The sequence below is a fragment of the Malus domestica genome, chromosome 15 (assembly GCF_042453785.1).
Source record: "Malus domestica chromosome 15, GDT2T_hap1".
NCBI classification, from domain to species: Eukaryota; Viridiplantae; Streptophyta; class Magnoliopsida; order Rosales; family Rosaceae; genus Malus; species Malus domestica.
The window spans coordinates 50,532,712-50,543,294 of NC_091675.1; the positions used below are offsets into that span (position 1 = coordinate 50,532,712).

Consider the following 10,583-nt stretch of genomic DNA (forward strand, 5'->3'; position numbering starts at 1 on the left):
TTTCAAGCTGAACAGAGGGAAAGAGAGCTACTTAGGCAAGAAAGGGAGTTGCTTAGAGAAGAAATAATTGCACAACGAGATCGTGACATTATGAACACGCATTTAGAAGGGATGTCTCCAAATTCTAAATATTTTTGGCAGTCGGAGAAAGCGGATGTGGTGCAAAGGAGGCGTGCAAGAGAAGCGAGATCAAGACAAGATGGTCCTAGCACAACAAGACCAGATGATCCTAGCACCATAGATTGGTTAAGTGATGATGAATATGGTACTTTTTGTAATCGGAGCCCATAGTTTTCCAATCACTTTCGGTTGTAATTTATTATTTATGTTGTTTCCAATTTATTGAAGTTAGTACTTTATTTAAAGTGAGAGTACATTTATTTAATTTCGTAATATATTTATCCTAATAATAGAATCTTTATTCATCAAATTGTTCACGTATACTAAAATCATAAAACACACCAAATAAAACTAAAAAACTCACCAAATGGAATTACATAAACACACCAAATAAAATTACATAAATATACCAAATAATAAAAAACTCACTACAAAAAACACACCAAATAAAATTACATAAACATACCAAATAATTCACACCAAATAAAATTACATAAACATACCAAATAATAAAAAACTCACTACAAAAAACACACCAAATAAAATTAAATAAACACACCAAATACAAACAAACATACTAAATAAACTTAAGTATCTTCAGCTTGTTTCAATGCCCACTGGTGCTCTATCAAGTCAATTTACCGATCATTGTGCATAGATGACCTTTGAAGTGCAGTATATCGTTGAATGACCCTTTCATTGTAACATCCATCCCTTTCTAATGGCTCGTGTTGCACGGGTTCTTTGGTGGCATCATGCACACAATATATCCGTGTTCTTGAATTGTTCATCGTGTTTGGCTCTGGCTCATATTCATCAACCGCATCATAATCGAACTCATCTTCCACAATCATGTTGTGAAGAATGACACACATCATCATGATGGATCGAAGTGACTCTACATTGAACATTCTGGCAACACCCCTGACGATCGCCCAACGAGCTTGAAGGATACCAAAACAACGCTCCGCATCCTTCCTGCACCTTTCTTAACAGCTTGCAAAGTGTTTTTCCTTTGCACTTCGTAGACGTGGCATTGTTTTGACAAATATTTCCCACCGTGGGTAAATGCCATCAGTTAGGTAGTATGGCCTGTCGTACCTACGTCTATTGACGACGTACATGACTTTTGGTGCCTTTCCTTGCAGGACGTCGTTGAACACTGGGGATTAGGCAAGGACGTTGAGATCATTTTGAGCCCTCGGAACCCTGAAAAAAACGTGCCATATCCATGTATCAAAAGATGCCACTGCCTCTAAAATGATAGATTTTGCTCCTTTTCTGTCCCCATATGCGCCTTGCCATGCACTTGGACAGTTTTTCCACGTCCAGTGCATACAATCGATGCTTCCTATCATCCCAGGAAAACCTCGCATCTCGCCCTTCTTCAGAAGCATTTGCAAGTCCATGTGAGTAGGTTTTCGGAGGTACTTTGCAGTGTATAAAGATTCGACTGCTCAGCAAAACCTCATCAGGGCCTCAAGAATGGTTGATTTCCCCATCCTCGTTATCTCATCCACTTGGTCTGCAGATGCTCCATTGCAAGCATCCACAACGCAGCAATGATTTTTTGCTCAGGCAGGAGACCCATAACACCACAAGCATCCTTCTTTTGCACAAAGTAAGAATCATGGTTGCAAACATCAGTCATGATTCTGTTGAACAAATGTCGTTCCATTCTAAAACGGTGTCTGAAGTAAGTATCAGGAAATGCACTGTTATGGACAAAGTAATCGTCCAACAACTCTTCACCCAGTCGTTGCCTACTTCTATCAAGGTTTCTTGAATGGCTGGGCCTATATATCTGAGCAACAGTCTGGATGACTCGACGGGAATGTGAGGCTATGGCCAATCTTGTTTCGTCATCTCTCCTTGTACGCTCCTCATCCTCTTCCATCTCATTTTCGGATATCTGAAGGTTGAACATTCCTTCAGATTGGTTAAACAATTCTTCCTCTTGTTGATCGATTTCCCACATCATCCTTGATGAAGAAGAAGACATTATAAGGATGGATGGTGAAGAAGAAGTAGAAACTATGAATAATGAGATAGAAATGTTGAGAAAATTGGTGTGAGATTTATGAGGATGGATGGTGAATTATATGGACGATTCAGAAAGGATTGGATTGTAGATAAGGCCACGTGGCATGCCGTCATTCGTTAAAAATCTAATCGAAATCTATCCTCAAAGATTCTGAAAAGATAATGACACTTGGCACGATCGTATTGGATAAAAATCTTATTGAAATTGATCTCCAATAATTATTTTTTCGGATAATGACACGTGGCGCAATTTTGAACGAGTTAAAATCTGATCGAAATCTATCATCAAAGATTCTCAAAAGATAACGACACGTGGCACAATGACATTGGATAAAAATCTTATCGAAATCCATCACTAAATAATTGTTTTTTTTATAAAATGACACGTGGCGCAACGAGAACGATTTAAAAAAATCTTATCCGAAATTACAAATAATTGTATTTTGTATTATTTAAACAAACAAAAAAAACTAATATTTTATTGCCTATTGCCAAGGGGGAGGGCTCCAAGGGTGGAGATGCAAATGGCAATTACTGTTCATTAAGGGTAGTTACTATTCATTAAAGGCAGTTATTGTTCAATATGGTGAATTCAATAGTGGATTGCCAAGGGGAGGGCTCCATGAGTGGAGTTGCTCTTACTGCCTCCGTCGTTGGTTAGTGATCCAATTTTTTGTTTTTAGATTAGTTGGTTTTTCCGACCAAAAAAAAAAGATTAGTTGGTTTTTTACTATTAGTTTAAATAGTCGGTTGTATACTCATATTCAAACGTAAAGTTATAGTATTTGGCTCAAGACGTGTATGTTAATTTGTGGTGAGTTTAGTGTTGTCGTGCAATTAAAACACAAAATAGGTAATAAAACCCCTCTAGTTTAGTCTTTCGTTCAATTAATTTCGAATTGAATCGTCACATTCTAATCGTCTTTTAAACTAATTACATAGAAAAAAATTTGTGAGAGGAAACCATGTGTCATGTATGTGCATTTGCTTTAAAACTTTATAGTATTATATAGGTTGATCCAAAAGTTGATACTTCTAGTTGGTTATTTTTCATGTTGGACTTTTTTTCTTGGATCGGATAAATTACAAAGATATGGATTTGTGAATAAAACCTATGTGTTGCATTTGTGGGTGCCTCAAATTGTGTTTTTGTTTCATGCATAGCACAATATTTATGAAACTGCAGCAAAAGTACACACTATTTTTGAAGTATAACCAAAAGAACTCACACTATTTATGGAACCACAACACAATAACCTACAATATTTATGAAACATAACCAAAATAACTCACAGTATTTATGGAACCATAGCAAAATAACTCATACTACTTCTGAAACTAAATCAAAATAACCTACACTATTTTGGAAACTACATCAAAATAACTAACATTGTAGCATCCCACATCGCCCAGGGGAGTAGATCATGTAGGCCTTATATGTATATTCTCATCTCTACCTAGCACGAGGCCTTTTGGGAGCTCACTGGCTTTGGGTTCCATCAGAACTCCGAATTTAAGCGAGTTTGTGTGATAGCAATCCCATGATGGGTGACCCACTGGGAAGTTCTTGTGTGAGTTCTTAGAAACAAAACCGTAAGGGCGTGGTTGGGGCCCAAAGCGGACAATATTGTGCTATGGCGGAGTCGAGAACGAGATGTGGGGGGCCCGGGCCGGGATGTGACAATTTGGTATCAGAGTCAATCCCTGACCGGAAGTGTGCCGACGAGGACGTCGGGCTCCTAAGGGGTGGATTGTAGCATCCCACATTGCCCAGGGGAGTGGATCCTGTAAGCCTTATATGTATATTCTCATCTCTACCTAGCAAGAGGCATTTTAAGAGTTCACTGGCTTTAGGTTCCATTGGAACTCCGAAGTTAAACGAGTTCGTGCGAGAGCAATCCCATGATAGGTGACCCACTGGGAAGTTCTCTTGTGAGTTCCTAGAAACAAAACCGTAAGGGCATGGTCAGGGCCCAAAGCGGACAATATCGTGATATGGCGGAGTCGAGCTCGGGATGTGGTGGGGGACCCGGGCCAGGATGTGACAAACATTATTTCTAAAATATAGCCAAAATAACTCACACTATTTCTGAAAACTGAACCAAAATAACCTACACTCTTTTTGAAACTACAGCAAAATAACCAACATTATTTTTGAAACATAGCCAAAATAACTCACACTATGTTTGGAACTAATGCAAACTTACATACTATTTCTAAAGACTAAACCAAAATATTTCACACTATTTATGAAAGAGAACAAAATAACCATTATTTTTGGAACTACAACAAAATAACATACACTATTTCTAAAAGTGATCCAAAATAACCTACTATTTCTGGAACTATACCAAAATTAGACACTATTTTTTAAAACTGAACCAAAATAACCTACACTATTTTTGAAATTACAGCAAAATAACTCACACTATTTCTAGAACTACAACAAAATAACTCACACTATTGCTTGATGTGGAATTTGCTTTTCTTGGAAATAGAACGTACAATGTTGGATTCAATTACAAAGAGAGCACATGAAGTTTCAAAGTGAAATTTGGAAATTCTAGAAGGGTAAAACTTTAACTTTATTATATTAGGTAAAGAAGGTTAATGCACTAACATGAATGACGATCCTCTTTGGATTCTCAAATCGTATCCGTTCATTGTATATCGTGCGATCAGTTTTCGATCACAGTTAATTTTCAAATCTGTGTAATAATATTCAAAAAAAATAAAACAAATTGGTGACAAGTTTGTGCAAATTCATGGAGAAGAAGAGAGGGTTGGAGAAGAAAACCCAAAAAAAGAGAGAGAGAGAGGGTGTAAAAACCAAGGTAGACATTAATGCTTTGTCATGGAAAAAGCAAATGGAATTTAATTTTCGATCACATTTGGATTTGAATAGTATAATGGGCTTGGTTGGATTCCGTCAGGACCAAGTTCGAAAAAAATATTTATTGTTGGTTTGGGCTTTTAATGTAGTCCGTGAGTTGTTATATTTGTAGGACTTGATACATGAATAGTTGTGTCCCTAGGATTAAATTTTAAGACCTTTTGATTAAATAATAGTTTAGAGTGATTTTTGGTTAAATTAAAGTTAGCCCAACCCCTTTTTATTAAAGCTCCATTTTTTTTATTCCCCAATATTACATAAACACTAGAGTATCTTGTAACCAAAGTTCAATTCTCCGTTTTGATTCTAATTACCTTTACATAAACGTGCTATTAATGGAGAAAATCTTCATTAGGGATGAGATTACGAGAAATTCCCCCCTAATAATCAATTACTAGTTTTAGAGGTGTTTATCTTGTCAGTTAATCTTTTTTCACGTATTAAATGGTGAATTATTCATCCTACTAAAAGGCTTGTAACGTGATAAACAAGTGACAACAAAGTATGTCTACCAAATCACATGTTCATGTTAGAATTCATTAGATATATTGTATTTATGAATGTAAAAAGAAAATATGTATATCAAAACGAGTTTGTATATTTTTGGATTGTTTTGGAAAAGAATGATATTTTCTAAAAGCTGTGAAAAACAGTGAATGTTCATTCATTCAGAGAGAGTGATGAGCACTTGAGCTTGGCTCTAACTGTTACATCAAGTAATCCTAGCCATCCATCTTACAACCTATGAGTCTAAGACAAATGGCACAACTAAGACCCTTGAGTCATAATAGAACAAATACATTTCAAAAATCCACTTGGCAATATAAGCACAGATTCACAACAACATTTCTAATTAACTCCGCCAACAAGAAATCAGTGTGGCAATTTATAATTCAACACTCTCCTTTAAATTGTATATTGATTTCACTCCAATAAGCTCTTTGAGATAATTGAACTGATCATTTGCTAATGCTTTTGTGAATATATATATCTACAACCTGTTCTTTTGTTTGGACAGTAGATCAATTCAATAACACCCTCTTGAAGTGCATCATTGACAAAGTGATGCACTATGTACCCTGCCTCAAACAATAACCAGGATTTTTTTTTTTTTTTAAAGGGACCAGCTGGTGGCTTCGTCAGTGTCACTGCAGGTTACCTTTTTGGGAGCCGGAAAAACTTACTGAGGCATTTCAGTCACCCCTAACCATCATTGTATGATCACACGCGCTAGGAATCAAACCCAATATGAGCCATGTGAAATACGGGTTTGGAATTCATCCCTAACCACTAAGCTACCCTATGGTGGTTAACAATAACTAGGCTTTCATATGTGTATAATTTCTCTTGTATAACTTTCTCGAGTGATTTTCGTGATCTAACAAAATTTAAAGATCCACAAAAATTGTTGTGTCTAGGGTTTTCTCTATTTTTTCTTTTAATTTGGTTATTACAGCTAGGGTTTTTTTTTTAATCAAAATGCTGAGGAATTATGTGCGAGTGTAATTATTCAACAATTTTGCAAAACAAATTACAAGGCAAAGATCATGGACAAATTGCTAGAAAATATGAAAGATATTTGATTACGATAATTATTTATTTCCTAATGGAGTGATTAATCACTTCATTGTAATCATATAATTACATCAGATAAGGCTGATCTGGTTGTTCCTTTATTTTCTCCAATGCACTGCTCAGCTCACCACAACACTGTAGTTTAGACTCCACGACTAATTCAACACCCAACAAATTAGGATCTCAAAGATGCAGACTCCACTCTATCTAAATTTTAGTATTTAAGCTCCCCAGAGTACTATACTTCTGACACTAACTCTCTTTGGCAAGCTAGCTAATCAATCTACCACAATGACCGACCTACATCAATCAAGTGCTCAAGCGGTAAGTGCATATGTTTATGAGATTCATCAAAATATACACATTTGTTTTGTTCTGGCAATCTTTTGTACTTTGCTAATCACAATACACAATTTAATGTTGCTATGAAATCCAAATCCGGGGAAGCGGCCCGATATGTGAATGCCGATTCATTGATCTATCTATGATATACTCATAATTCCACTAGATCAATATCTAGCTAGTTTACATTTGGGTTTCTACTTTGTATCTTGATGGCTGTTCGTAAACGAACCTAATATATATTTGTATATATGCAACTAAAATCCAGGAAAACACTACGAATGAAAATGAAGCAGCTAGAAGGGCCCAAGAGCAACTCGATATAAATAACTGGCTGCCCATCACTGCTGACAGGAATGCAAAATGGTGGTACTCAGCTTTCCACAATGTCACGGCTGTTGTTGGTGCAGGAATACTGGGCTTACCGTATGCATTATCAGGATGTGGCTGGTAATGTATTCTTCTTCTTTCTATATATTAAAAAAAAAATTATATATATAGATACATATATATAGTTACACGAGTACGAAATTTAGTTCTTGCTAATATATATACTACATATAAACTAAATAAAATTTCGAGATACTTACGTTTGATCTTATGGTACGTTGATATTTATTTGTTCAGGGGCCCTGGAATTGCAGCCATTTTCTTGTCATGGGTGATCACTTTCTACTCATTCTGGCAACTGATTAGACTGCATGAAATAGTACCCGGGCAGCGTTTTGATCGATACCCGGAACTAGGGCAGCATTGTTTTGGGCCAAAACTAGGGTACTGGATTATCATGCCTCAGCAGATGACTGTGCAGGTGGCTTCATGCATTGTGTATACAGTCACTGGTGGCAAGTCATTGAAAAAATTCTTCGAACTCGTTGTTCCAAGCATAGGCCATATTAGACAAACATATTTTATCCTCTTCTTTACTGTATTGCAATTAGGGCTCTCCCAATCTCCCAATTTCAATTCTCTGAAAGGAATTTCTCTCCTCGCGGCACTCATGTCTTGCGGGTATATATTCCTTCCTTCTTAATCATTCATTTCTTAGTTATTTCTGATGATAATGCTATATATTTGTTGCATGCAGTTACGCGATGATAGCATTTGTGACATCGACAATCATGGGTGTGAAAAACCACGAGCATGTTGATCATTCGCTTCGATCTCATACGACACCAAGCCAAGTATTTGATATGTTGGGTGGATTAGGAACAATAGCATTTGCTTTTGCCGGACACAGCGTGGCTTTAGAGATTCAAGCCACAATCCCTTCAACTCCAGAGAAACCCTCAAGAATTGCAATGTGGAGAGGCGTTGTCGTGGCTTACGTCATCGTAATATTTTTCTATCTTGCAGTTGCAATCTCTGGCTTTTGGGCTTTTGGCAATACTGTAGAGGATGATGTTCTCATCTCACTAGAAAAACCTGCTTGGCTCATCGCAGCCGCTAACCTAATGGTGTTTTTCCATGTTATAGGAAGCTATCAGGTAATTGAACAAACACACACTTATAACTAGTAAAAGCATGCATACATTATTATATACCATTAAGACAGTTATACGGCATTATCAATTAACTACTTAATTAATTGCTAATGCTTCCTTATTTTTTATTATATATATATTCAGGTCTTTGCAATGCCTGTGTTTGATCTGATCGAGTCAGTTTTAGTAAATAATTTACGTTTCAAGCCAGGATTACTATTGCGTTTCATTGCTCGCAGTGCGTACGTACGTAAGTACCATTCTCTCTATGAATAATAAAACTACTACTGGCCGGTATATTTATGACCAATCTCTTACTCTTTTTGCTCAAATATGTGACATCTTTTGTGAATAGATGATGTTTGATTTTCTTGAAACTTTTTACAGTCGTAGCAGGGTTCATTGCAATGTGCATTCCATTTTTTGGAGGATTGTTAGGACTATTTGGAGGTTTAGTGTTCTCCTCGACATCTTATTACGTAAGTTCATATACAATCTCAATTGATGAAACAACGACACAGATTATTTAACATTGTATTTATCTTGGTAATTAGTATAGGTGTAGCATTTAAGTTGCTGAATTGAATTTGGTGCAGATGCCTTGCGTTATGTGGATTGTCGTTCACAAACCAAAAAGATTTAGTATGCACTGGTGGGCCTCATGGGTATGTTCACAAACCCACTTTCTCTCATGCTCATCACACATATGCGGACACGTTGCGCATCACACATATGCGCATGTCAAATCTCAATGCGTAATTGAGTGATGTTCATAAAATATTAGCTAGTTTTTCAGTGACATACTATGTTTATTTTATCAAACTATTATTATGGTTTTTTAAGTTTTTTATATTATGCAAGAGCTAAACTCCACATGTTTTATTTTGTGTTTGATTTCAGTTTTCGATCGTGGTGGGCGTGCTGCTGGCTCTTTTTTCACCCATAGGAGGAGCACGCGAAATTATTATGCAAGCCAAAAGTTACAAAATGTTTTCCTAGTGCTCGATCGTACATTTGTTTATCTACTTAATTAGAATATAGATCATCGAATAGATAGTCTGCAAGATGTGGTTTATAGACAGAAAAGTCCCACATTGTCTTTTTCTTCTTTTGTGTTTTTGCATTCTTGTTTTGGATTTTCTGCAAAAACAAGAATGCAGTGTTGGAACTCAGTTTAATTGTCAGCTAAAATTCATTAATTCATATGATAGCAAATTTTGAATTCGTTTTGTAGATATCAAAATTTCGGTGAAATAAATGTTCACAAACGATTAAAGTTTCAATGTGCCAGGGCATACGTGGCATGCACCACGTGTCTCACAAAATCATACACATGGATATGACTCATCCAAATCGAACGAGTCATCAAGAATGACATATGTCAACATCTAGCAGAAATGAATTATTTGATTTTTATTTAGTTAAATCAGATGTTAATTGATGGAGTCAAATCACGAATTGGCCCACAAATAGAGTACTGGTTCTTTCGTCAATTAATCAAGCCCACAATCAAGGCCAAATCCATCCTTAGTCAAGGCTTGGAGAGTCTATAAATAGGAGGTTCTAAGACAAAGAAAGGGATCCGAAAATTATTTCATGCCCAGACGCTGATGCTTTGAAAGCACTCAAACCACCAGAACACTCAAACACTCAAGAAGACTTGGAAAACCCTTCGTGTTCTTCGTCAAATCCCGAGAAGAACCACCAAGCACCCCTACATGTGCTAGCTCCTCCATTGCCAAGAGCCAAAACCTTGTGGCATTCATTCATCCAAGATCAAGTCATTGTGACCCTTGGATCAACAACACTACACATCTACGCATTTCGGAGATCGATTCAGAGGATCAAGTTGTAAAGAGATTGTAACCCTACAAATTCATTAATATAAAATTATTTTGTACACGTGTTCTCTTGTCATTTGTCACAAGATATTCGTGTTTACATGTTTTTATGATCCTGAGTCTTGTTCTTTACCTCATATATCTTTGAAGCTTGATAAGCAACTGCTCTGAGTTCAAGTTTTTGTTGTGCTTGATACAATAAAACTAAAATGTATATGAGATTAGACTTATCGTACATAGGCAGAAATGGTGCATGTTGTTTCTGCCATTTCAACTATATTTTTG

The 10,583-nt window shown here is 36.4% G+C and overlaps 1 protein-coding gene across 1 annotated transcript; it reads left to right on the forward strand.

Annotated features, from left to right (window-relative positions):
- Window positions 1–6,897: 6,897 nt before the first annotated feature.
- On the forward strand, window positions 6,898–9,679 carry LOC103402115 (lysine histidine transporter-like 5). Its single transcript, XM_008340854.2, has 8 exons — window positions 6,898–6,955; window positions 7,242–7,423; window positions 7,601–7,984; window positions 8,061–8,460; window positions 8,602–8,707; window positions 8,845–8,936; window positions 9,054–9,122; window positions 9,358–9,679. The coding sequence occupies exons 1-8, from the start codon at window positions 6,923–6,925 to the stop codon at window positions 9,454–9,456; spliced, it is 1,365 nt and encodes a 454-aa protein (XP_008339076.2). The 5' UTR covers window positions 6,898–6,922; the 3' UTR covers window positions 9,457–9,679.
- Window positions 9,680–10,583: the final 904 nt, after the last annotated feature.